At 44.6% G+C, this 26,702-nt stretch overlaps 1 protein-coding gene and 1 long non-coding RNA gene across 2 annotated transcripts in view; one reads left to right on the top strand and one right to left on the bottom strand.

The window, feature by feature from the left end:
• NWD1 (NACHT and WD repeat domain containing 1) overlaps positions 1-18,478 on the top strand; it is a 61,175-nt gene extending 42,697 nt beyond the window's left edge. The window contains 6 exon segments of the mRNA XM_057490078.1: positions 1,405-1,495; positions 5,591-5,745; positions 7,060-7,336; positions 8,965-9,515; positions 11,650-11,755; positions 13,671-18,478. Of these exon segments, the coding sequence (XP_057346061.1) occupies positions 1,405-1,495; positions 5,591-5,745; positions 7,060-7,336; positions 8,965-9,515; positions 11,650-11,755; positions 13,671-13,972 (1,482 nt within the window). The 3' untranslated portion in view covers positions 13,973-18,478.
• LOC130680066 (uncharacterized) overlaps positions 1-25,689 on the bottom strand; it is a 65,770-nt gene extending 40,081 nt beyond the window's left edge. Inside the window, exons 1-2 of the long non-coding RNA XR_008993076.1 lie at positions 24,715-25,689; positions 1,340-1,545 (exon numbers count right to left, since the gene is read on the bottom strand). This is a non-coding gene — a long non-coding RNA (uncharacterized LOC130680066). The remainder of the gene's footprint in view (positions 1-1,339; positions 1,546-24,714) is intronic.
• Between the last annotated feature and the right edge of the window lie 1,013 nt (positions 25,690-26,702).

A 26,702-nucleotide genomic window follows, 5' to 3' on the forward strand; every position in this document is an offset into this window, starting at 1 on the left:
GTTTGCGTGGGCCAGAGGTACTTTCATGGAAATAGCAATACGTTTTCATGTAGTGCTCACTGAGCAACTAGCATTATTCCAAGAACTTCATATCCGTTTATTTAAATTTAACCATCAAAGCAAAGCTAAAGTAGCTGCTGCCATTCCGTCTACGTCCCAGAACTGTAGCACAGAGAAGTAAAGTCATTTGTCTAAAGTCACACAGCTCAGGAGTGTCACCAATGGGATCTGGACTTAGGTAGGCTGGTTTTAGGGTCCATGTTCTTAACCACTATGCTATGCGTGGGCCCCATAGGAGGCTGGGGCTGGGTCCTACTTTGCTGTGGGGTCTGTTCCTGCCTTGCAGCGTCTTCAGCAGCATCCCTGGCCTCCACCCACTAGATGCAAAGCATCTGTCAATCTTAACAACCAAAAATGTCTGTAGACGTTGCCTAATGTCCTGGGGTGAGGGTGTGTGTGCAGAATTGCTCCTCAGGTTGAGAACCACTGTTCCAGACACATTACATGAAAAAAGCAACTCTCAGAACAGTGTCTATGATGGATTATGTTAAAAAGGATGCTCACGTAAATGCCCATCCATGCAAACACGTCAAGCAAATGCAGGCAATGGTCCCTTCTGCAGAGGAGGAGGGATGGCAGGGAGGGCAAAGAGGAGTTCAGGGTGTGTTCAAGGTGTGCTCTGGATATTTCTATTTTTTAAAAATCTTCTACAGTATACTATTTTTTAAGTTTTAAAAGAATCATATTTAAAAAATTATCAGTAACAGCCACAAAGAAATTCACTTTCTTCTGCCCCTGCTAAATAAAGGTGGACAAAGTCTTTTTTAAAAATATGTTTGAATCGGTGCAGATGAGTCAGTTTTCTGGGCTATCCCTGTGTCCCATCTCTCCCCCCCAACCAAGGTAATGAACATAAAGCTGTCGGCACACAGCCTGGTGGTAGTCAGGTGCTCAAAAATCAGAAACTGAATTGGGGTCGGGAATCAGGGATGAACCATCCTCTTAGGTCTGAATAAAGTCAGTTTATTTCTGCAACTCAGGAAAAGCTGCCTTCCTCGGGCTCCAACCTGTGTTTCGATCTTATCTGAGATCTCTAGAGGTCCTGGAGGGGGGCAGAAAACGAGCGCTGGAATGTTCTCTGGGTCCCTGAATTGGTCACGTTATACTGTGATTTGGGGAGAGCTCCCTGGATCCCAGGGGAACCATGCCATGCACATCTCAGCTCACAGTGAGGTGGTCCCGGCATCATCACCCATTTAACAGATGGGGAACCTGAGGCACCCCAGGGGTAAGGAATTTGCTCAGGATCACAGATCCGGGGAGTACCTGAGCCAAATACCTGCTCTTGATCCTGACCCCTGAGCCATGTGGAAATGCTTGATGGGCATCCTTGATTCTGCACAGGTTTCCTCCAAAGGAGACAGCCTGCTGGAGAAGCTTCCAGAAGCTGTGCGGTTCCTGGCACTCTCTGAGGACGGGTCTCTTCTTGCTGCAGGTAGTGTTGAGCTCTTGCTTGGAGCCATGAGGAAGCAACTCTGCATTTGGCTGGAAGTAAAGATGGTCCTAGATCAGTGGTCAGCAAACTTTTTCTGCAAAGAGCCACATAGCACACATTTTTGGCTTTGCAGACCTATGGTCACTGCCTCCGCTATTCTCACTCTGACCTTATAATGTGAATGGCGCCACAGACATTTCAAGTGGCTGTGGCTGTGCACAAATACAACTTTCTTTATGGACACAAAAATTTGAATTTCATGTCATGTTCACCTGTCACAAAATAGAAATCTTATTTTGATTTTTTTTCAGCTATTTAGAAATGTAAAATTATTCTTAGCTCACAGGCCATACAAAAATAGGTGGTGGGTCCGTCCTGGCCCATGACCTGTATGTGGTTTGCCAACCCCTACTGCAGGTGACTGCGTTAACCTCTGTGGGCTTTCAGTTAGTCTTCATTGAAATGGGCGTGGTATCTCTGCCAGATGGTCCCAGGGACAGAGGAGGCCAGGTGATGGGATGCGGTGAGGCATACAACCCCTGCTTTTAGAAGTTTCCAGGCTAACAGAAAAGGTGGACAATCAGGTAGCCACAAGAAAAAGGGGTTGGCACTGTGACAAAAATCAGGGGTTGTGGGAGCAAGCATATGGCTCCCTTTTTTAATCTGAAGCAGTCAGGGAAAGCTTCCCAGTGGAGGTGGTGAACAGACACTCCACTGCTTTTGCTTGTTTTTTTCCAAATAATAATATCTAATATTTATTGAATCCTTATCATATGCCAGATACCATTCTAATAGATACACAAAACTAAATTATTTCACGATTGATTGATTTTTTTAATTGAAGTAGAGTTGATATGCAATATTATATTGGTTTCAAACATACAACATAGTGATTCAACAGTTTTATACATTATTAAATATAGTAAACTAGTGTAGTTACTGCCAACATAGAAAGTTGTTACAGAACGGTTGACTATATTCTCTATGCTGTACTTTTGTCCCCATGACTAATTTATATTATGATTGAGATTTTATTCCTCTCTATCCCCTTCACCTGTTTTACCCACTTACCACAGCCCCTCCCCCATGGTAACCACCAGTCATTTCTCAATGTCTATGAGTCTATTACTGTTTTTTGTTCATTTTGTTTTGGTTTGGTTTTAGATTCCACAAATAAGTGAAATCATGTACTATTTGCCTTTCTCAGCCTGGCTTATTTCACTGAGCATAATACCCTCCAGCTCTGTCCATGCTGTTGCAAATGGTAGGATTTGTTTCTTTCTTATGGCTGAATAATATTCCATTGTGTATATGTACCACATCTTCTTTATCCACTCATCTACTGATAGACACTTAGGTTGCTTCCATATCTTGGCTATTGTAAATAGTGCTGCGATAAACGTAGGTCTTTTTGAATATGAGATCTTGTTTCCTTTGGGTAAATTCCTAAGAGTGGAATTACTGGGTCAAATGGTATTTCAGGTTTTGAGGAACCTCCATATTGCTTTCCACAATGACTGAACTAATTTACATTCCACTAACAGTGTAGGAGGGTTCCCCTTTCTCCGCATCCTCACCAGCATTTGTTGTTCCTTGTCTTTTGGATGTTGGCCATCCTAATTGGTATGCGGTGATATCTCATTGTGGTTTTAATTTGCATTTCCCTGATGATTAGCAATGTGGAGCATCTTTTCATGTGTCAGGCAAGTATTTCTTTCAAGTGTCATAAACAGAATTGTGGTTCAGGAATCCTCAAGATCACCACCAGGGCTTGCAGAACTCTGAAAAGCTGTTATGCTCACAGTTGCAGTTTATTGTAGCCAAAGGATACAGATTAGAAGCAACCAAGAGAAGAAGTGCATGGGGCAGGTCCAGGAGAGACCAGGCACGAGCTTCCAGGTGTCCCCTCCCAGCAGAGTTCTGTGGACAGCACTTACTCCTCCTGGCAATGACGTGTGACAGCATGTACAGTGTACTGTCAGCCAGTGAGGCTCACCCAGCCATGCTGTCCAGGATTCTTACTGGCTGTTGGTCACATGGACATGGCTGACCACCTACACAGCTGACCTTCATCTGCAGCATCCCCCTGGGCTCAAGTTGACATTGCATGTCCCAAGGCTGCCCCCATAAATGACACTGTGAGCACAGACCACCCAAGGTGGCCTGGGGTAAACCAAGACACTCTTATCAGGCAGGGCTTTCCGTGGGCTTAGGGTGCTACCCAGGAGCCAGGCATGGACCAGACCTTTCATGTACAGAGTATGGAGTTAATCCACACCCAGGACTGCTGAGTTAACTTTTTACTGCACAAGAATGTAATGCAAATATTCTTGGACAGTAGATATTTTGATGCATTTCATTCGTTTTACATAACATCCTTCTGTGTGAGCCTCACATTCAAGCACAAGTCAAAAAATGAAATTCCATGGTGAGCATGGAAAGGCACAAATGCTCAGCCTCCAACTTCCCACTGACTTCAGTTGATTCAGGGGTTGTCAGGAGGCTACACTGAGATGATGCAGGCCAGGTACATACCTAGTACAGCATTGTGTGTCAACCTTACAATAATAGTAGCAAATAGTTGGGTGCTTACAATTTGTCAGAACCCTTCCTAAGCAGTTTACACGTGTTGCTTTACATCTCAATAGCCCTGGGAGGTGCACAACTTTAAGTATTATCGCTGGTGGATGAGGAAACTGAGACATGGAGAGTTAGGTAACTTGCTTGAGGTCATACATGCTGGAATTTGAATGCAGTTAGGCTTGACTCTGCACCTTCAGATATGATGCTGAATATTTGTTTCTTTACTGAAAACATTTTCTTTCTAAACATCTGGAAGACTTGATGGCCTATCTTGTAAACAATAATTCCCATGTAATTACTTGAGTGGGGTTCGTGCTAACCCAGCAGCCACACCCAGACCTGAGCTGTTGGTGCTCGTGGTAATGGACGACTCAGTGCGTGACCTGTGGTGTTCCAGGGACAGAAATCTTTTTCTAAAGTAAGGAGGCAGCTTCCTTCCTACTCAGAGAAGACAATAAAAATATGTGCATGAGCACACACACACACACACACACACACACACACACACACACACACACAGCTGAGTCGCTCTCCAGCCGCTGGGGTGTGTCCCTGGTTCACTCACTCACTGAGCAGAAGGGACATGATTAGTCTTCAGGATGGGGCCTCAGAAGACCCGCGCAATCTGTTCTTCACCCACCTCCCTCCACTGCTAAGGATCCTCAACAATGCATTTACCCAGATCATATCTGGAACCCAAGTGGGCAAGTCCCCTTGGGTAGGGTTACCAGGTAAAATCAAGGATGCCCGGTTAATTTTCAGACAAGTAACTAATCAAGATTTTAGCATAAGTATATCCCACACAGTATTCGGGATATACTTATGCCAATAACAATTGCATTGTTTATCTATAATTCAAATTTAATCGGGTGTCCTATTGTTTTTTTTTGTTTTGTGTTTTTGCTAAATCTGGCGACACATTCTCTGCTGTGCTCCCTCCTAAGGCTCTACAGAACCTGAAGAAGTATCTATCTTTGCCTCCTCCACATTCTGCCTTATGATTCATTGATTTGTGGTCGCATCTCTCTATTGTCTGCCTCTGTCTTCACATGATCTTCTCTGCCTGTGTATCTCTGTGTCATTTTTTCTCATGGCACCCAGTCCCCTGACTTGTCTGCCCTTTTCACAAATTGTAACCATTTTATTTTCCTCCCTCCCTCCCTTTCTTTCTTCGTACTTTCTTTTTTATCTTTAAGATGTGTTTACCCTGTGTCCAGCTTTGTGCAGGGCCCTGGGACCATGAACAGCCCACACGGGCAGTCCCAGCCTCTGGAGACTCACGGTCTTGTGGTGATAAATCATTTTATGGTTTTCTCCAAGATTACTGATCCTGTCCCTCCCCAACCGTAGGCTCTGTGAGGATGGGGACCATATCTGTCTTATTCACCATTGTATTTCTTCTGCTTGCATCTAAAAGGTGCTCAAAAAAGAAAAAATCTTTGTGGACTGAATTAAGTTTCTTTCAAGCATCTCCAGGAATGAAAGGCATGACCCTAATTTCTGCCATTTCAGGCTTTGGAAGATCCGTGCGCATATACTTGGCCGACTCACAGGGGTTTCACCAATTCATGGCCACTGACCTTGAACATGAGGACACCGTGGAGACAGCCGTGTTTGGTCCTGAGAACAATCTGATTGTCACAGGGTCCCGGGACGCACTCATTCGGGTGAGGAAGAGACCAGGGCCTGTCACCCTCACCCCCACCTCAAGAATACAAAGTATGAGTCTTTAGGATCTTTTGGCTTCAAAATACAGAAACTGACAAAAACAGGGCAGGTCACTGGGAGGGGGTAATGGTTTTGGGGAGAGGGGGATCTTGTGGGACCCAGCAACAGACTTGGGGGGTTTACCAAAATGTTCAATGAAGGAGATGGCATTCCCACCAAACCTAAAAGCCTGAGAGGATTTTGGCCTTCAGAGTGGAGCAGGGTTGGGAGACAGGGGAGGAAAATTCCCTTTAAGTTCAAAGTTCACAAGGAAAGCACCTGATCAAGTAGCATTGCTCCAACTTACTGGTCTTACTACCTCTTTATATTCTTGAAGATGAGTAAGGATCCCAAAGAGCTTTTGCTTATGTGGGTTACATAGATTTGATTTATATACATGTTTCTAACAAATGGTTTATTTTGGAATAGTTTTAAGATTTATGGAACAGTGCAAGAGAGCATAGAGAGTCACCATGTATGTATCTATCCTTCACCCAGCTTGCCCCACCATTAGCATCTCACGTTACCCAGATCCCTTCATCATACCCAGAAAGTATGACTGGGACAATGCTATGAACTGATCTACAGATTTTGTTCTGATTTTACAAGCTTTCCCTCAAATGTCCTTTTTTTCTAATTCCAGGATTCAATCCAGGATCCCACATTGCATTTCATATCTATTGATAATTACCATATTAACATTTTTAAATGAGGAAATCCAAATATACTTTTCTATTAGTTCATTAACATGACATGTCAACATAATAACATATTTTTATGAAAACAGCTATATTTTCTGAAACATACCAAAAAAGCCTCTTGGGAAGTGTATTGTTTCACATTTTGGCAAATCTCTTTCCTGTTCAATTCAACAGAAAACAATTGTATTCTCATATTTAATTCTGCATTCTTCTGTCTGTTGTGATATCCCATGTCCTGTAGCTTGTGGAAAATGCCACTGCTCACTTGTGAGAAAAAGCGAGTGGAAAAGGCAGATAACACCTTAAATTATTATGAGAATAGTTTTGCTTCTGCCAACTCCCCTGAAAAGGCCTGGGAGCACCCCCCAAGGGGTTCCCCGGAACACAGTTTAAGAACTGCCATGGTAGTGGTTTGATGAGATGTGGGGAAGTTTGAGGGTGTGGGGACATGTGAAGGCCACTGAACCACAACCTAAGAATTTACCTTAGGTGGATGAATGGGCTTAAGCATATTTCCAAACTATAGCAGCGTAAGGAAGAAGTCATCTGTGCTCCACTGCTGTCCATCCCTAGGTGTGGAGTCTGTCGGAGCAAGGGACCCTGCTGGACATCCTGGAGGGTGTCGGGGCCCCTGTGAGCCTGCTGGTCCAGGGTGGGGCCCTGGTGGCATCTGCATCCCAGCAGTCTTCGTCTTTTAAAGTCTGGGATCTCACCTATGCTCAGCAGCCACGGGCCTCTACCCCATTTCTGCACCGCACTGGCCTCACTGCAGTGTCACACAACGGAAGCTACGTGTACTTCCCCAAAATTGGGGACAAAAACAAAGTCACCATCTGGGACTTGGCAGAAGGTTTGTAAGCACGGTCATTTGTGTGAGTAATACCGAGAAGCCCCTGTCCTGGTCCATTCGGGCTGCTGTAACAGAATGTCATAGACTGGGTGGCTTCAACCAGATATTTATGCCTGGGAAGCAGGCAGATCTGTGTCTGGTGAGAGCTGGCTTCTTGGGTTGCAGACAGCGTCTTCTGGCTGTGTCCTCACATGGGGGAGAGCAGGGAAAGAAGCCGACTCTCCTGCTTCCTCTTAGAAGGGCATCGATCCCAATCAGCTCCCCAAAGCCTGACCTCCTAACTTTAGGGATTAGGATTGCAACATGAATTTGGGGCGGGGGGTGGGGGTTGGTCACAAACATCCAGTCCATAATACCCTATATCTCCAATTAGGTTGAAAGTGGCCAGTACAAAACAGGACCTGATTTTATAAATTTCCAGTTTATAAGAGTTGATTATCTGGCTGTCCGTCCCAGTTTTAGTTCAGGCTTCCTGGAAGCAGGGTGTGTGATGGGGATATTGGCACCAGTAGTGCATAGAAGGAGCTTCTAGGGAAAGCCTGAGAAGGGGTGGGGAAGCAGGCTGGGCTGCCGGAGGGTCCGAGCCAGGAGGTGGGCTCAGCCCCGTCCCCCAGGGAGCCCAGGAGAGTGAACAGGACCAGAAGGATGTGGGCTCAGCTGATGTCCAGCTTCAGCCTAATCCCAGGGGGAGCCCTGGGGCATGAATCACACCTTGGAGTTGTCCCATCTTGAAGCAAAGAGGCCAATCTTTTGTACCCCATATCAGACACTCTTTGGCTGCAGGCCATCCTGGCTGTCAGGCACAGCCCCCCAGGGCATTTCCAGATAAGGGGTTCCCTTCATCCAAGGGCAGGGGGCAGCCTTGGGTCTGAGTGAACTGGTTGGTCAAGGGGGCGTGTGTGAGCATGTCACCAACAGTGTGTGCTGCAACCCCCACTGGGCGGATGGAGGTAGAGAAATCCCCTGTTAAGGATAAAATAATATGGGCAAAGAAATTCACTCTCAAGTCCATGCAATCATGGATTGGCAGACATTTGTTTAGTGTTAGCCGCAAGGCTAGGCTCTGGGGACTGGCAGTGAGCAAGACAGATGAAGCTGCAGCGTTCAAAGTGCTTACCTGCTAGTTGTGGGGTGCAGCACGATGAAAGGTGTGGTGGGGGATAAGATAGGAGTCTGCAAACTACAGCTGGTGGGCCAAATCCAGACATGTATTCTTTACGTATTGTTTGTGACTGCTTTTGTGGCTAAAAGGGCAGGGTGAAGTGGTTGCAGGGCATAGCGTGCAGCCTCCACAACAAAAACATTTATTCTCCAACCCTTTATAGCAGCTTGTAAAGGAAATATTTGGGATGAGAGGTCATGTGAGTCCTTGAAGACCTTGGAAAGGCATTAACAATTGTTCCAAGAGGGTTGGGAGGTCATCGGAAGGCATGAGACAGAGCAGTGCGATGTTGCAATTTTCATTTTTTTAAGTCTGGATGATTGGAATGCAGGACTGGAAGCGGGAAATCACAGTAGCCAAGTGGAGGAGTACAGATAATGAAAGTTTTTTTAAAAAACGCTTCAAGTACGAAAACTGTGGAACCAGCGTTTCCGTGATATGTTCTTGACTGGTCTTCTCTCGGCAGGTGAGGAACAAGATGCTGTGGATATGCCCAGTGAGGTCAGGTGTCTAGAGGTTGCCCAGCAAGCCAATCTCCTTTTCACTGGCCTCGTTTCGGGGGTTGTCCTGGTGTTCCCCCTGAATTCCAGACAGGACGTGCTGTGCATCCCCCCTCCAGAGGCCCGGAAAGCCATCAACTGCATGGCCCTTAGCAAGGGCGAGGAGCACCTGGCCATTGCTTATGACAGCATTGTCCTCGTGCTGGACATCAGCCCCGGGGAACCCTGTCCGGTCATTGATGGGCCAACATACACCTTCTATACTCAGCTGCCCGCGACCATATCCAGCGTGGCTGTTCTGGCTGACTCCCGCGTGATCTATGGCATGACCAGTGGCGACCTCTTCCTTTACGAGTGCGCAAATTCCAAAGTGTTCCCTCTGGAGGCCCATGGGAGCCAGGTCACCTGCGTGGAGGTCAGCCACAAGGAGCAGCTGGCAGTCAGTGGGTCCGAGGAATCCCTGCTGTGTCTCTGGGACTTACAGGCGTGCAAGTGGAAATTTGAGATGAACTACACGGTGCGTGGCCTGCCACCCCACACACATGCCATGTCCTGGTGTTAGGAAGCTGATGCTGGGCATCAATTATGAAGTGCACACTATGTGCCATTGACCATGGTCAGGACTCAGGGGAGGTCAGTGAGAAGGCACTTGTCTTAGACGCAGAGTTTAAGGGGTGCTAAACAACTTGGCGGTCAAGAGAAATAGAATTTAAACCCACGTTTTAAAGAACTCAAGACAAATGCAAAAAAATCCATGAGGAACAAAATGTTCACAATGTAGAGACAGGATCAAACCCTACACTGACACAGCCTTACCTTACTCTCTTCATCCTGATCTTGACTGGGCTGTTCTCTCACTCACTGGTGTTGACCGTATGACCTAGGGGAGGATCTCTGTGTGTCTGTTCGCCGAGGCGGCCCCTGTCCCTGGGAGAGTCCCTGATATATCCTCAGTGCTCAATCAATGCTTGTGAAATAAAGACAAAGCCCCCAATATGTGATGAGTTGGGAAGCCATGGGGCTTTGAAGAAAAACAGGGCAAGACAGAGGGGGTAGGAAGTGGCAAGGGCCACTATTTAAGAAGGTTAAATAAATCTGGTGGAACAGCGTTCTAGGCAGAAGGAACAGCAGTTGTGAAGGCTCTGAAGAAGGAAATCAGTGATTCCTTTATATACAAAGCACCTAATAGTTCACATTGTCCATCTCTGAAGGAGCTATTATAATTTTTATGTCAATATTATTAGGAGCTATATTAGATATTTATATATTCCTATTATTTATACATTATGTAAAAATATGCACATTAAAATATCATTTTATAATTTAATCCTCATGACACTCTTTTAAGGTTGGTGTTATTTTCCCCAGCTTTTCAGGTGGAAAACAAAAGCCATACCTTCGGTTGCAAGATGTAAATAAACACAGTTAAAAAGCAGATGATCTCAATCTTGTAACTAAGAGAGCAGAGTATGTGTAGTTTCATTTTAAACAGCCTTCATCCCACCCACGTATTTACTTTTATGAAGCCACTATAAGTCTGGGATGTAAGTCATCTTTTGCTTCATTGAGATGGGAAATGTCACCACAGCAGATAAATACACCTAGCTTTTTGTTTTTGTTTTTAAATAAACTGAATTTCAGAATGATTTTAGACTGACGGTAAATTGCAAAGAGAGTGCAAAGGTTCCCATTGACATACCCCTTACCCAGCCTTCCCTGATGTTAACATCTTCTGTAACTAGGTGACGTTTATTAAAACTAAGAAATTAACATCGGAAACCTAACAGTAGTCCCTTATCTGACATTGTGCTTTCTGCAGTTTCAGTTACCCACAGTCAACTGCAATCGAAACTGACGATCCTCCTTCTTATGTATTGTCAGAAGAGCAATAATAGCCTAATGCTAGGTCACAGGCCTCCGTTCTTTATCTCCCTTCATCCCATTGTGTTGGCATCTTCGCATCTCACATTATCACAAGTACAATAAGATATTTTGAGAGGAGACCATATCACATAACTTTTATTACGGTATATTCTTATAATTGTTCTATTTTCTTGTTACTTGTTATCCTCTTATTGTTATTATTACTTATTCTCTTACTATGCCTGATTTATTAATTAAATTCTATCACAGATATGTATGTATAGGAAAAAGCACATTATATAGAGAGAGATTAGTAGTATCTGTGGTTTCAGGCATCCACTAGGGGTCTTGGAATGCATCCCCTGAAGATAAGGGGGAATACTGTATTAACTAAACTATCAGCTTTATTGGTATCAACTATATTTTTCGACACATTCCCTTTTTCTCTTGTAGGACCCGGTCTAGGATCCCATATTGCATTTAGCGCATAGCCTTTAATTAAAGACAATTGTAGCTAATACTTGTATACCTGAAGTCATTTAAGAGATTAAATCCTATAGTTCCCACTGTTAAATGCAAAAAGACTCTAAATCTCTCCCTCCATCCAGCTTCTATGAAGATGTGCTTTGGTCCTGGGAACACTGGTGCCGCCCAGCTTGCAGGGTTTTCATGTGATCCCTCCTCTGCGGGGTGCTTACAAGCCTAGCTTCCTACTCAGTTGCATTTGGGTTGGTCTCCTGGGTGCCTTGCAGTCTGAAACCCACATCATCACATTATCTTTTTCTCAGAGCTCTTACTGTCAAGGTGTCCAGTGTATCTGCTTCTCCAAGGATGACAAGTACGTGTATGCAGGCTTGAAGGATCGCTCCATAATCGTCTGGAGTGTGCTGGACGGTGAGTTATTCTGCTCTGAGGGCATGACTGGGTTTACATCTGGAGAAGAAGGCCCTGTGCAGGGTCCTGGGTGTAAGGTTGAAGGCACTGGGGGGAGGGATGAGCACATCGGACGCTGATGACGTGCCAAAGTCCCCGGCTGCTGCCCCCTCCCAACCTGAAAAATGTGCCCTAGGCTAGCCAATCGTCGCGCAGCTGTAAATCTAAGCTCTCCCTCCCCCTACTTTTAAAAACTCGCTGCCTGTCCTGCTGAGTGTGACTTCCCTGGCCTGTGATAGCCAGACGGGGCGGGCGGGCGGGGGGGGGGGGGATATCACCCAGGAATGGCACTCAAATAAACTGCCTGGCCCTTTGTCGCCTCTTGTCGCCTGCTTATTTCGGCTAGAATTTATCTTACACTGGGCATTAGAGGGTCCCACCCTGGTCTCCCCTAGCTGGGTCCTTCCACTCAGGGAGATGTCTGTATGTCAAGGGGATGGGCCCACCTGGAGCTGCACCTCCTCTTTTAGACCCATGCTCTGGGTGCCTGGGACTCCAGAACACCCTCCCGGTGGGCTTGAGCCCTCTTCAGGGTCTGCGGCCCTCATCCTTCCGATGGTGGGCTGCACCCCCAGTGTGCATGCTCCTAAGCTGAGGGAGTGGCCGTGGGGGTGTGTGAATGGAGTATGGATGTGTGAGCCGGGTGTGTGCAGGGGATGTTCACATGGACGTGTGTGAGGCCCCTTGGGGTGTAGGACGCAGCTGGATGTAGGAAGAGAAGGGAGCCAAGCCACAAACAGCTGGGTGCTGGCTTTTCCGCATTACATTCTCTGTACACCACAACATAAATTCCAACATGCAACTGAAGAGCCCAATTCTCAACCAAAATCTGACTTCCAGGTGCTTCCAAAGGCACATCCATCATGTAGCAGGATGGAGCATACTTCATTTAATAGTTTATTAGCTATATTTGCAATATTTACACATTACGTCTTACAAGATATAGGCCTTGGTTCATTCTCTTGTCCCAGATCCTCTAGACGTTAAGGGTGGCCTGTTTAAGACCAATCACTTTGAAAATGCCACTCCCCTTGGTCTGTTCATTACCCTGAAGGCATACTAATGAGAGTTAACCTGTCTTGTGTAGCGGGTACTGTCAACAAGACATTTAATTCTCTTGATAGTTGCTCCCATTTTATAGAGCAAAAATTGAGGCTCTGAGGGATGGGGTGAGCTGCCCAAAGCCACACAATGAGAAGCTGGTAGGCTCTGGTCTGAAGGTGCTCCACCTGGACCCCGTGGCCACCTCTCACACCTTCCCACAAGGTCTTCTCTAGAGAAGGGAACACTTATGACACTGGCAGGGGGTAGGTACTGTTGCTATTCCCATTTGAGAGATGAAGAAGCTGAAGTTCAGAGAGGGTAATAGATTTGCCCAAGGTCACACAGCAGGCAAGTGGCTGAATGCATATCAGGGAGAGTTGGATACACTGTGATGGAATACATCCTGATCAGGTATGTTGTAGTCTGTTACATTGTAGCAAATACGCCTGGCCAGCAGTCACTGATGGCTTAGTGGCTGAGGTCATGGGTCTTAGCAGCTTAGGGTCATGGACTTAAAAGCCCATCCTGGGCAGGTTCACAGCCTCTGTTTCTACTCCGCCTTTAGCAATGTACTGAGCTCATTCTGGGCTGAAACCAATACTAGGCACCTGACATGCATGACACTCAAACCTCCAGAATTCCCCTCAGCAGGTAGGTTGTCGTTTCCACACTGCAGATAAAGCAAGAGGGACCGCAAGAAGTGGAATTCCATGCCTAAGCTAGTCAGGGGCATAGGCTGGGATTTGGCCCCATGAAGCCAACTCTCAAATGTGCGAGATTGAATCTCTGTGGCCCCCATTTCTCATTTGTTCTCTGCCTACATCCCCCACAGGCACCCTGCTGGCTGTCCAGTTCGTCCATGCCATGGTGGACAGAATCATCCCGACGTCTAATGGCTTCATTGCCCCCACGAGACATGGCTATCTGATCCGTGAGCGTTTCCAGTGCCCTTCCTCAAGAGCCTCACAGCAGGACCCTCTCAAGAACTTCAAGAAGGCAGTGTGGATGGTCAAAGCCAGGCACAGAGAAGAGCTGGCTGCGGCTGCAGGGGCCCTGCAGGATTCAAGATCAGGGAGTGCCCAGGGAAATGAGTCCAAATCAAACAAACGCTCACAAGTCTGCCTGCTAGTATAGAAACCCCTTGGGGGGCAGGGGCTGGGAGTCCAGTGAGTGGAAATGGAACTGAGCATTCCCATGAGTTGAATGGAGCTTCATTCAATTTGCCTAAAGCAAAGGAAATGTATGTGTTGATGTATACCTGGACCCAAAGTCGCAGATCATATGACCCAGACCCATCTTTCCATTCTTCTCTCCTCCTCGTTGGCTCTGTTGACAGACCTGTAACCCCCAGGTTAGCAAGATAGCAGCCAAATTCATGAGAAAAGATCTTTTCCCAGCAGTTTGAGTCAAAGTCCTGACCCCAATTCTACTGGCTTCAGTTGGCTCGGATGCCCATTCCAGAACCACTGCTCCTGGGAGAATGCAGCATTGTGATTGGCTGACCTGACCCAGTGTGAAATTGGAATCAACATCCCCCCCCATTACGTTGCCTGAGAATGGGAGAGGCTATTCCCGGGAGGGAGCCTGGGGTCCTGGCACTAGGCAGAGGGGGATGGACAGATATAAGACCAACCAAACCACACGTGTGGACTATAGAGCTTTTCAATGTATAAAGCATCAGGTGCTATGTCTGATCCTTACAGCCCATACTTTGGGGGGGGGGGCAGGAGTTTCTGCATTTATTTTACAGACAAGGAAACTGATTCATGCAGAGGCAGCTTTGATTTACTCAAGATCGCAGGCCTGAGGTGCAAGAGCTCTGAGAAATGAGAACTAGGAGCTGTCCTGTCCCAGTCCTTGTTGGACCTCTTTCCTCCAATTTAATCTTGGAAGCACAACTGTCTGTTCCACTAGTGGCACACTCAAATGCTCACAGGGGCCAGCAAGCGATCTTGATGCTTGCCATGCACCAGGGTGAGCAAGAGAGAATGTTGCAGATCGTGGGAATGTGGAGGGCACATGCTCTGTCTTGGGTGGGCAGGGACACCCTGACTCCATGGAGTGATTCTGGAGTCTCTGTTGTCTAAGAAATCCAGACTTTTATGTGAAATAGTCTCATTTTTAAAAGTTGGCAGTTGGCTTAAACCTACATCTACAGGTACATTTGGTCTGCGTGACTCTAGTCCATGATCTGAATTCATGACCCATACTGGCACTGAAATAATCAGCCTGTTACAGTTCTCCCATCCCTACTCCTGTGCTCATCGGGAGTACTTGGAAGGTAAATATTTTTTTATCTTAAAAACTGGAAGCTCTTTGAAGCAAAGACGGCCAACATCTCGCTTCTGTGCTTTTGGGCCATCCCAGCATTGTACAAGTCCAACAGTCAGAACATCTTCCATTCCACTTAAATGGATCTTTCTTCTTTGCCCACAACCTTCTAAAAGTCCTGCTTTTTTTTCTGGGGCTTATGCTATAAAGATAGGAGAGTCCAAACCTTCAAGATGCTATTCCTTCTCCCCTTTGTTGAGTTCCAAACAGAGTTTCAGAAAAAGCAACCTTAGAAACAGAGGACTCTGAGCTGGACGTGACCCCACTGACAGTCTGGTTCAATCATTTCCCAAACTCGGGTTCCAAGGAGGGCTTTGGCAGTTCAGCAAATGCTAGCATCAAGGTCCGTTGTTAAATAATATCTTAGGCTGTAATTTTTAAAATGCATGCATGTTCAGGTATGCTGGGCAGCAGGTTTTCAGGTGTTAGAGATAACTAAATTAGGATCATCCTGACATTTAATTTAGATAGTAAGGGGAACCCTTGAAAAAATAGCTACTACTTACTACCACCTCTCTGTGAATCAGGGGGGTTACACAACCCAGAAGTAAAGTGGATATTGTGGCAGAGTAAGATTTCAGCTACAACTTTGGGTTTAACATGTGTGTCCATCTCAATGGCCTTGGTGAGAAGCAATTGCTTTGTTCAAAATACTAATTTGAACATAGGACAGAAATTTTTTACTAATAAAATGCTACTCTGAATTGTTGCTTATGTTGGGATTTTTGCAGTGAGCTTTCATCTGAGAAAGAGTTTGACTGCTATGAGTGTTTGACAAGCATTGTGTTTTGAGGAGGAGTGACTCTCCTGAGGTCTGCCAGCCAAGGCTGAGCCAGAAGAGTGCGGTCCTTGCAGTACCCCCCTTGCCCTCTCACATTAAGCAGGACCATGTAATGTATCACCCAGACTGGAACACTTTCTGAGAGTAAAAATGGTGTCGGGCAGCTGCGTCTGGGGGGTCTCTCCCTGTGCACTAGGTGAAACCTCAGCCTGGACAGGGGAGGGTTCTTGTCTCTGATCAAGAAAGAATTCACAAACGGGTTGGGTGAATCTAGGTAAGGAAGGAAATCATTAAGGGGAGAGTAGCAGTGAACAGCAGCAGCCACGCAGGCTGCAGAGAGCAAGGAAGAGCAGAGGGAGGAAAGGGGAGCTCACTGAACTCCTGCTCAGCATGGGGCAAATCTCATGCCAACTCCTAAAGCCAGGCTCACCTGGCGCCCAGCATCCACTTGGATCTGCACGGCATGGGAACTGAACCCCTGCCACCCCAGGATGTGGGGAAGCTGCAGAGCACTGGGTGGAGTGCGATTATGTTCTGAGAACTTCCCAAAGGCAAAGGAGGATCTTTGGGCCGGCTGCTTAAGATCATGATCACGCGGCTGCAGCCCTGTCGGGGTCTCCCATGCGACAGGAGCTTGTAAGATCAGATCAGAGCTCTCAGCAGCCCTTCCCTACTTGTCTGAAGTAGGACTGACAGAGTGGAGACTTGTGCCAAGTCTAGAAAACAGAATGAAATAGCGAAGTAACAAAGACGTATACCACTGGAGGAGCGCAGAGACAAAACGCAGTAGGTTGGGCAGAGAGAAGTCTTTATTTAAGGCAAAAAGCACACACTCGAAGAAAGGGGAGTGCAGGCAACCTCAGAGAGGAGGCGCGCTTAAGGGCTTAGGATTCTGTCTTTTAAGGCTTTCAAGAAGGGGGCAAAGGACAGAGTGGGGGGAGGCACAGGCTTGCTATGTGGTCTCAGGATGTTTCTTTCTAGTGAGAGATGTTATGTCACTATCCATAGTATGACCTTTAGATATTCTGCAAGATAAACTGAACATAAGGAATTTCTTGATCCTGTTCTTCTCCAAGAGAGTGGTTACCCTCAAGCAGTGGGGACATATCATTTAGGACTACTTGCCCTGCCTTAAAAGCAGGTGGGTTATTGTCTGATTACCATAAAATAAGTTAGGAGTCTTGCCTCCTAACTCTCTGTTTTTTAAAATGGAACCTTGGGCTTAAGATGGCATACTACTCAGTTTATATCTTGGCATTTCTTACCATAGGCAGGAAAAGTTAATCATGATTCTTATCCCATATCCCTGCCCTACCTCAAAAGGAGGCATTTCACCAATTACTCCCAGAAAACTGTAACTAACCAGACTGTCACAAGAGGATTGGAATATACAACTCCTCCAGTTGCAACAGGAAGGAATTTATATTACATTCTAGAGAGTTTTAAAAAATTGAGATGTAACTGACATACATTACATTAGTTTCAGGTGTACGAAATAATGATTCAATATTTATATATATATTGCAAAATGATTGCTACAATAAGTCTAGGTAACATCCAGCACCACACATAGTTTCAAACTTTTTTTCTTGGGATGAGAAGGAAGATCTAGTTTTTTGGAAACTTTCAAGTATACAATACTGTATTGTAAAATTATAGTCACCACGCTGTATATTACATCTCCAGGACATATTTAAAAATGGAAGTTTGTACCTTTTGACCCCTTCACCCATTTCCCCCCAGCACCCTCCCACCCCTTGCCTCTTGCAACCACCAAGCTGTTCTCTGTATCAATGAGTTCAGTTTTTTTTTCATTAAAAATAATTTACTTTATAGTTGACCTTGAACAATGCAGGAATTAGGGGTGCCAGCTCTCTGTGTAGTCAAAAATCCATGTATAACTTTTGACACCCCAAAAACTTACCTGCTAACAGCCTACTGTTGACCAAAAGGCTTACCGATAAAAAAGGGTCGAGTAACACATATTTTATATGTCATATGTATTATATACCATAATCTTATAATAAAGTGAGCTAGAGAAAAGAAAATGGTTTCTCACATTGTTGCAAATCTCCAAAAAGTTTTCCAATATATTTATCGAAAAAAGTCCATGTATAAGGGGACCCACATAGCCCAAAGCCCTGTTGTTCAGGGGTCAACTGTATTTTATTTTAAAAGTCTAGAGACTTTTATTTATCTACGTGTCTCAACTTGAAAATGTTCAAACAGAATATTTTCTTACATACCACAGAGTTGCAATGTGAAGACAATATGCATTTGCTCACCATGGAGATTCAGTGCTCTCTCAGTGCCCTATCACTGCTAATCTTCAAAATGTTTCAAAGTGAGGGCTGGGACTAGGGCTAGGTGGATGAGGTACTCATCTCAGGGACAAAGTTTAAGGGGGCCCCAAAAAACCCAACTGTCAGAATAAGTAATATTCCATTCCCATATTTTAAAATCAATCAATGGAATAAAACCGTGTATGAACAAAACATCAGCATTTTCAATAAAGATTTAAACAAGGATATCTTTTTTTTTATGTTTAATTTTTTTAATTTTGGTATTATTAATCTACAATTACATGAGGAATATTATGTTTACTAGACTCTCCCCGACACCAAGATCCCCCCACATACCCCATTGCAGTCACTGTCCATCAGTGTAGTAAGATGCTGTAGAATCACTACCCGTCCTCTGTGCTGTACAGCCTTATGCGTACACCCCCCAGACATTATACATGCTAATCGTAATACCCCCTTTCTTCCCCCACCCCCCCTTATCCCTCCCTTCCCATCCATCCTCTCTGGTCCCTTTCCCTTTGGTAACTGTTAGTCCATTCTTGGGTTCTATGAGTCTGCTGCTGTTTTGCTCCTTCAGTTTTTTCTTTGTTCTTATGCTCCACAGATGAGTAAAATCATTTGATACTTGTCTTTCTCCACCTGGCTTATTTCACTGAGCATAAGACCCTCTAGATCCATCCATGTTGTTGTAAATTGCAGGATTTGTTTTCTTCTTATGGCTGAATAATGTTCCATTGTGTATATATACCACATCTTTATCCATTCATCTACTGATGGACACTAATGTTGCTTCCAATTCTTGGCTATCGTAAATACTGCTGCGATAAACATAGGGGTGCATATGTCTTTTTCAAACTGGGCTGCTGCATTCTTAGGGTAAATTCCCAGCATTGGAATTCCTGGGTCAAATGGCATTTCTACTTTGAGTGTTTTGAGGAACCTTGATACTGCTTTCCACAATGGTTGAACTAATTTACATTCCTACCAGCAGTGTAAGAGGGTTCCCCTTTCTCCACATCCTCGCCAACATTTGTTGTTGTTTGTCTTTTGGATGCTGGCCATCCTGACTGGTGTGAGGTCATATCTCATTGTGATTTTAATTTGCATTTCTCTGATTACTAGTGATGTGCAGCATCTTTTCATGTGTCTGTTGGCCATCTGAATTTCTTCTTTGGAGAACTGTTCAGTTCCTTTGACAGTTTTTTGATTGGATTATTTGCTTTTGGTTTAAGGTGCATGAGCTCTTTATATATTTTGGATGTGAACCCTTTATTGGATCTGTCATTTATGAATACATTCTCCCACACTGTTGGAACCCTTTTCGTTCTACTGGCGGTGTCCTTTGTTGCACAGAAGCTTTTCAGTTTGATGTAGTCCCAGTTGTTCATTTTTGCTTTTGTTTACCTTGCCTGGGGAGATATGTTCATGAAGAAGTTGCTCATGTTTATGTCCAAGAGATTTTTGCCTGTGTTTTTTTCTAAGAGTTTTATGGTTCCATGGCTTACATTCAGGTGTTTGATCCATTTCAAATTTACATTTGTGTATGGGGTTAGATAATGATCCAGTTTCATTCTCTTACATGTAGCTACTGAGTTTTGCCAACACCAGCTGTTGAAGAGGCTGTCATTTCCCCATTGTATGTCCATGGCTCCTTTATCATATATTAATTGACTATATATGTTTGGGGTAATATCTGGACTCTCTATTCTGTTCCATTCGTCTGTGGGTCTGTTCTTGTGCCAGCACCAAATTGTCTTGATTACTGTGGCTTTGTAGTAGAGCTTGAATTTGGGAAGCGAGATGCCCCCTGATTTAGTCTCCCTTCTCAGGATTGCTTTGGCTATTTGGGGTCTTTTGTGGTTCCATAAGAATTTTAAAATTATTTGTTCCAGTTCATTGTAGAATGTTGTTGGCATTTTGATCGGCATTGCATTGAATCTGTAGATCGCTTTGGGCAGGATGGCCATTTTGGCAATACTAATTATTCCTAGCCAAGAGCATGGGATGAGTTTCCATTTGTTAATATCCTCTTTAATTTCTCTTAAGACTGTCTTGTAGTTGTCAGTGTATAGGCCTTCTACTTCCTCGGTTAGGTTTATTCCTAGGTATTTTATTCTTTTTGATGCAACTGTGACTTGAATTGTTTCCCTGATTTCTCTTTCTGTGAGTTCGTTAGTGTACAGGAAAGCAACAGATTTCTGTGTGTTAATTTTGTATCCTGCAACTTTGATGAATTCAGATATTAGTTCTAGTAGTTTTGGAATGAAGTCGCTTGGATTTTTTATGTAGAATATCATGTCGTCTGCGAATAGTGACAGTTTGACTTCTTCTTTACCAATCTGGATGCCTTGTATTTCTTTATTTTGTCTGATTGCTGTGGCTAGGACCTCCAGTACCACGTTGAATAACAGTGGGGAGAGTGGGCATCCCTGTCTTGTTCCCGATCTCAGAGGAAGAGCTTTCAGCTTCTCACTGTTAAGAATGATGCTGGTTGTCAGTTTCTCATATATGGCCTTTATTATGTTGTGGTACTTGCCCTGTATACCCATTTTCTTGAGAGTTTCAATCATGAATGAATGTTAAATTTTGTTGAATGCTTTTTCAGCACCTATGGAGATGATCATGTGGTTTTTGTCCTTCTTTTTGTTGATGTGGTGGATGATGTTGATGGATTTTTGAATGTTGTACCATCTTTGCATCCCTGAGATGAATCCCACTTGATCATGTTGTATGATCCCCTTGATGTACTTTTGAATTCGGTTTGCTAATATTTCGTTGAGTATTTTTGCATCTCTGTTCATCTGGGATATTGGTCTGTAATTTTCTTTTTTGGTGGGGTCTCTTCCTGGTTTTGGTATTAGAGTGATGCTGGCTTCATAGAATGAGTTTGGAAGTATTGCCTCCTCTTTTAGTTTTTGGAAAACTTCAAGGAGAATGGGTATTATGTCTTCTCTATATGCATGATAAAATTCAGAGGTGTATTGATCTGGCCTGGGAGTTTTGTTCTTCAGTAGTTTTTTGATTACCGATTCGATTTCGTTGCTGGTAATTGGTCTGTTTAGATTTTCTGCTTCTTCCTTAGTCAGTGTTGGAAGGTTGTATTTTTCTAGGAAGTTGTCCATTTCTTCTAGGTTTTCAAGCTTGTTAACGTATATGTTTTCATAGTATTCTCTAGTAATTCTTTGTATGTCTGTGTGGTCTGTTGTGATTTTTCCTTTCTCATTTCTGATTTTGTTGATATGTGTAGATTCTCTTTTTCTCTTAATAAGTCTGGCTAGCGGTTTATCTATTTTGCTTATTTTCTCAAAGAACCAGCTCTTGGTTTCATTGATTTTTTTCTATTGTTTTATTCTTTTCAATTTTACTTCTTCTCTAATCTTTATTATGTCCCTCCTTCTGCTGACTTTGGGCATTTGTTCTTCTTTTCCCAGTTTCAATAACTGTGACTTTAGCCTATTCATTTGGGATTGTTCTTCCTTCTTTAAATAGGCCTGGATTGCTATGTACTTTCCTCCTAGAACTGCCTTCAGTGCGTCCCACAGAAGTTGGGGCTTTGTGCTGTTGTCATTTGTCTCCATATATTGCTTGATCTGTATTTTAATTGGTCATTGATCCATTGGTTGATTATTTAGGAGCATGTTGTTTCGCCTCCATATGTTTGTGAGCCTTTTTATTTTCTGTGTACAATTTATTTCTAGTTTTCTACCTTTGTGGTGTGAGAAGTTGGTTGGAAGAATTTCAATCCTTTTGAATTTACTGAGGCCCTTTTTGTGGCCTAGTATGTGGTCTACTCTGGAAAATGTTCCATGTGCACTTGAGATGAATGTGTATCCTGCTGCTTTGGGGTGTAGAGTTCTATAGATGTCTGTTAGGTCCACCTGTTCTAGTGTGTTGTTCAGTGCCTCTGTGTCCTTACTTATTTTCTGTCTGCTGGATCTGTCCCTTGGAGTGAGTGGTGTGTTCAAGTCTCCTAAAATGAATGCATTGCATTCTATTTCCTCCTTTAATTGTGTATTTCTTTCACATACGTCGGTGCTCCTGTATTGGGTGCATATATATTTATAATGGTTGTATCCTCTTATTGGACTGACTCCTTTCTCATTATGTAATGTCCTTCTTTATCTCTTGTTACTTTCTTTGTTTTGAAGTCTATTTTGCCTGATATAAGTAATGCAACACCTGCTTTTTTCACCCTATTGTTTGCATGAAATATCTTTTTCCATCCCTTGACTTTTAGTCTGTGTGTGTCTTTGGGTGTGAGGTGAGTCTCTTGAAAGCAGCATATAGATGGGTCTTGCTTTTTTATCCATTCTATTACTCTGTGTCTTTTGATTGGTGCATTCAGTCCATTCACATTTAGGGTGATTATTGAAAGATATGTACTTATTGCCATTGCAGGCTTTAGATCTGTAGTTACCAAAGGTTCAAGGGTAGCTTCTTTACTAATTGTCTAACTTAACTCACTTATTAAGCTATTATAAACACAGTCTGATTATTCTCTATTTTTCTCCCTTCTTAATCCTCCTCCTACATTCTTTATATGTTAGGTGTTTTATTCAGTACTCTTTTGTGTTTCCTTTCACTGCTTTTGTGAATAGTTTATTTTTTGTCTTTAGTTAGTATTTAGTTGGTCTGCTTTCTTTGCTGTGATTTTATTTTCTCTGGTGACATCATTTTAGCCTTAGGAGTGCTTCCATCTAGAGCAATCCCTTTAAAATATCCTCTAGAGGTGGTCTGTGGGAGGCAAATTTCCTCAACTTTTGCTTGTCTGGGAATTGTTTAATCCCTCCTTCATATTTAAATGGTAAAGAATATCTTTTAATAGGCATCCTTAGTTTTCCTAATTAGCCCTAAAATGTCTTTTAGAGCTGTTTCTTTCAAACTCGGACCCGATCAAGGTTTGTTCAGGCTTTGCATTTGCCTATTTTGTAAAGCGGGAGTCACCAGTAAACTACAGCCGGCTGGGCCAATGCCTGATTTTGTAAATAAAGTTTCACAGTAGCCTGGCCCATACCCATTCATTTACATACTGCCTGCAGGCTGCCTTCATGCCACAGTAACAGCATGTATGACTCCAAAGCCAAAAGTATTTATAGTCGGGCTCTTTACAGAAAAGTGTGCTGATCCTAGTCTTAAGGCTTGATTAGATACAGGGTAAACGTTCTTTTAAATAGATTTTATTTTGTAAAGCAGTTTCAGGTTCATCATAAAATTAAGTTGGAAGGTACAGAGATTCCCCATGTACCCCCTGCCCCAACACATGCACAGCCTCCGCCGTTATCAAGTGTTTATTTGTTATACTTGGCGAAACTGCACTGACACATCTGTTAAAAAAGAATCAGCAGACCCCAAGTCACTTGTGCCGAGCCCCATGTCAGCGAAAAAAGACTGTACTTTCAGCTCCCTTCCAGGACTGCAATCTTAACTGGTTTCAGGCTGGGATTTCCTGGTTAGCAAGAGTGAGATAATCTGCCTCATAGACCCCTTCCCTCCCTCTGCAAAAAATGAGGTAATCTGCTTCTTCCTTGTCCCTGACCCCTTCGGCCAATAAAAGCCTTCCACTTTGTACAGCCCCTGGGAGTGCCTTTCTGTTTGCTAGATGGGACGCTGTCTGGCCCATGAATCACTGAATATAGCCAATTTGATCTTTAAATTTCCTCAGTGGGATTTTGTTCGCACCTCATGATCACAGGTCAAACCTTTTTGACAGGCCTACTTCGTAAAGAGTATTAGTTATCTATTGCTGCATAACAAATTACCACAAATTTAGTGGCTGAAAAGAACAGCCATGTAATATCTCGCAGTTTCTGTGGGTCCTGAATCTGGGCTCCGCGTGGCTGGGTTCCCTGTTCGGGTCTCACAAGGCGCCCACTGGGCTGGAGTCTCACTGAGCGGATCAGCGGCCTCTCCACTTACTCAGGTTGGCAGCACTGAGCCCCTCCAGCTATGGGACTGTGGGCCTCTGCCCCTAAAGGCTTCCTCATGCCACAGGCAGTTTGCCACTTTAGCTGTTTCCTCCATCAAGGCGAGCAGGGTGGTACCTCTGTGCTGCTTCGAGGCTCTGACCTCCAAACTGGTTGTTAAAGGATGCTCCTGATTAGGTCAGGCCCACTTAGAATAATCTCTCTTCCAAGGAACTAGAAATCAACTCGTTCGGGATCTTCACGACATCTACAAAGTCTCTTCACCTTTGCCAGGTGGTGTAACCTAGTTGCAGGAGTGACATCCGTGATACTCAGGTTGTGCCCACACTGCAGGATGGGGGTCGGATGGGGCATGCACCAGGGGTACAAATTTTAGGTCCCATTTTAGCATTCTGCTATGACCCAAGACTCTGGACTTTATAGAGGTTTTGGCCATAAAGTTTGCCACTTGGGAAGACCTAGATGAGCTCCAAATAGGACCTTTGGATCTTTTTAGCCAAAATACTGTCCAGCAAATGGTCTGCCTATGAATCTTACCTTAATGCAATCAAACTTGTGAAGTGGTCAGGAAATTTGTGCCTGCAGGCTGGTCTATCTAAATTGTCCATGCTAAGGTTTTCAATTTAATCTGTGTAGATGAGAAGAGTAAAGAAGAAAACTTAGCTTAGCCATTTTTAATGCTTTATAAAAATAAGAATGAAAAGATGTATATTAGTACTGTCCATATATATGTTGGCCACACGCACGCACGCACGCGCTGGGGAACAGGCACACACGTGTGCGTGCACACCCAAGGTGGAATAGGCGACTGGTTTCCTGTTCCCCAGGGAGTGAGTGCAATCTCTGACCACAGGAGATCTGTAACAAAAAAAAAAGGAAAACTGAAAATGACACTTAAAATTTGAACAGAAGAATCGCACTCCTCGGAGGAGACATTGTGGGAGGATCCTGTGCCATGTCAAATGGCCACACACTCAGCTGGTCCTCAAGGACAGTGTCTAGTATGTTGCCAGGAGGTGTTGGTGTGAAAATGACTGTCCAGACACCTGGTGGCCTCAAGGGGTTCAGGCCATCTCGGCTGCTATTCACACAGGAAAGCGCTGAAACTAAGCAGGGTCCTTTTCTGGGCTGGCAGCCATTCATGCTTCCTCCTCGTTCATCCCTACGTGTATCCAGCACTACATCCTCTGTGTTTTACCTTCCAAATGGCACCCCTTTCCATCCCCTCCTCTCCACCACCACTGCTCCCATCCTGGTCTGAGCCACCATCACTGCCCTTTGCCTAAACAATGAAACAACCTCCCTGCACCATCCCTGGCTCTTCTCCAGCCACATCTCTGCAGAGCAGCCAGAGCATTTGCTTCCAAATTCAAAACAGTTCCAGTAGCTCCTTGCATAAACCGTGCAGGGTCTCGACCAACACAAAATGCTGAGACCAACATTTTAAACCTATCCCGTAAGGATGAACGGTCTGCCCCCTCCAGCCTCTGCATACATATCCTGCACCCTCTCTCCCACCCCACCCCATCCCCCCTCCTCCACAGTGAGAGAACACTGGTCTTCTTATTTTTATTTTTTAAAGTTTAAATGTACCAACCTCTTTCACATTGCAGGGACTTTACACAGCTGTTCCGACTTTCAAAGTGGACACCTACACGTCCTTCAGGACTCAGCTAGAATGCCACCTCCCACGGAAAGTCTTCCTAATCCCATGATGGACTGGGCTAAATCCCCAGAGTGGTAACTTGTATTTTCTGAAAGTGGTCTTGGCATTATTTCCTGTTCCCTGCGCTGTTCCGGAACCTGGTCCTTCTGGGTCCCTGCACCCAATTCCAACGTGTGCATCCTTAGGAGGGTGTTTTCTTGTGCACAATGCCAAGCAATTCTCGAATACCAGCGGTGCCCGAGAATTCAGCTCAATCCTGACACTACTTGCCCGGAGACAGCACCAGATATCCCTCAGGTTAAGGGCTCCATCCTACAAGACTGCCTTCCACCCCGGACTCCAGATGCCAGTCTTGAGCCTCAGGCTGTTACTTGTGCTTCTGACGGACCAGCTACAGATCGGAAATTCCAGTGACCCCCTCCTTAGGTTCCATTAATTTGCTAGAGCAGCTCACAAAACTCAGGAAAACACACTTATGTTTACCAGTTTAATAAAGGATACTGTAAAGGATACAAGTTAACAGCCAGATGAAGAGAGACACAGGGCGAGGTACCAAATAAAGGAGCTTCTATCCTCTGGAGCTTGGGCTGGACTGCATGGCATGTGGAAGTGTTCTGCCACCCCAAGTGTGGAACCTCTCTCTGAGACGGGCAGGGTGCCTAAGGGAGCAAAATCCTCTGCTCTTGAATTTTGCAAAGGCTTCATTGCATAGTCATGATTGACTAAGTCACTGGCCATTGGTTGATTCAACCTCCAGCCCCAGCCCCTCTGCCCTCTCTCCCCTCCCAGGGGTTGGAGTCTGAGGGCTGAGTTTCCACCCTCTTAATTGTATCCTCGGTCTCCCTGGCAACCAGCTCCT

This window comes from Manis pentadactyla, chromosome 12 (genome assembly GCF_030020395.1).
Source record: "Manis pentadactyla isolate mManPen7 chromosome 12, mManPen7.hap1, whole genome shotgun sequence".
NCBI lineage: Eukaryota > Metazoa > Chordata > Mammalia > Pholidota > Manidae > Manis > Manis pentadactyla.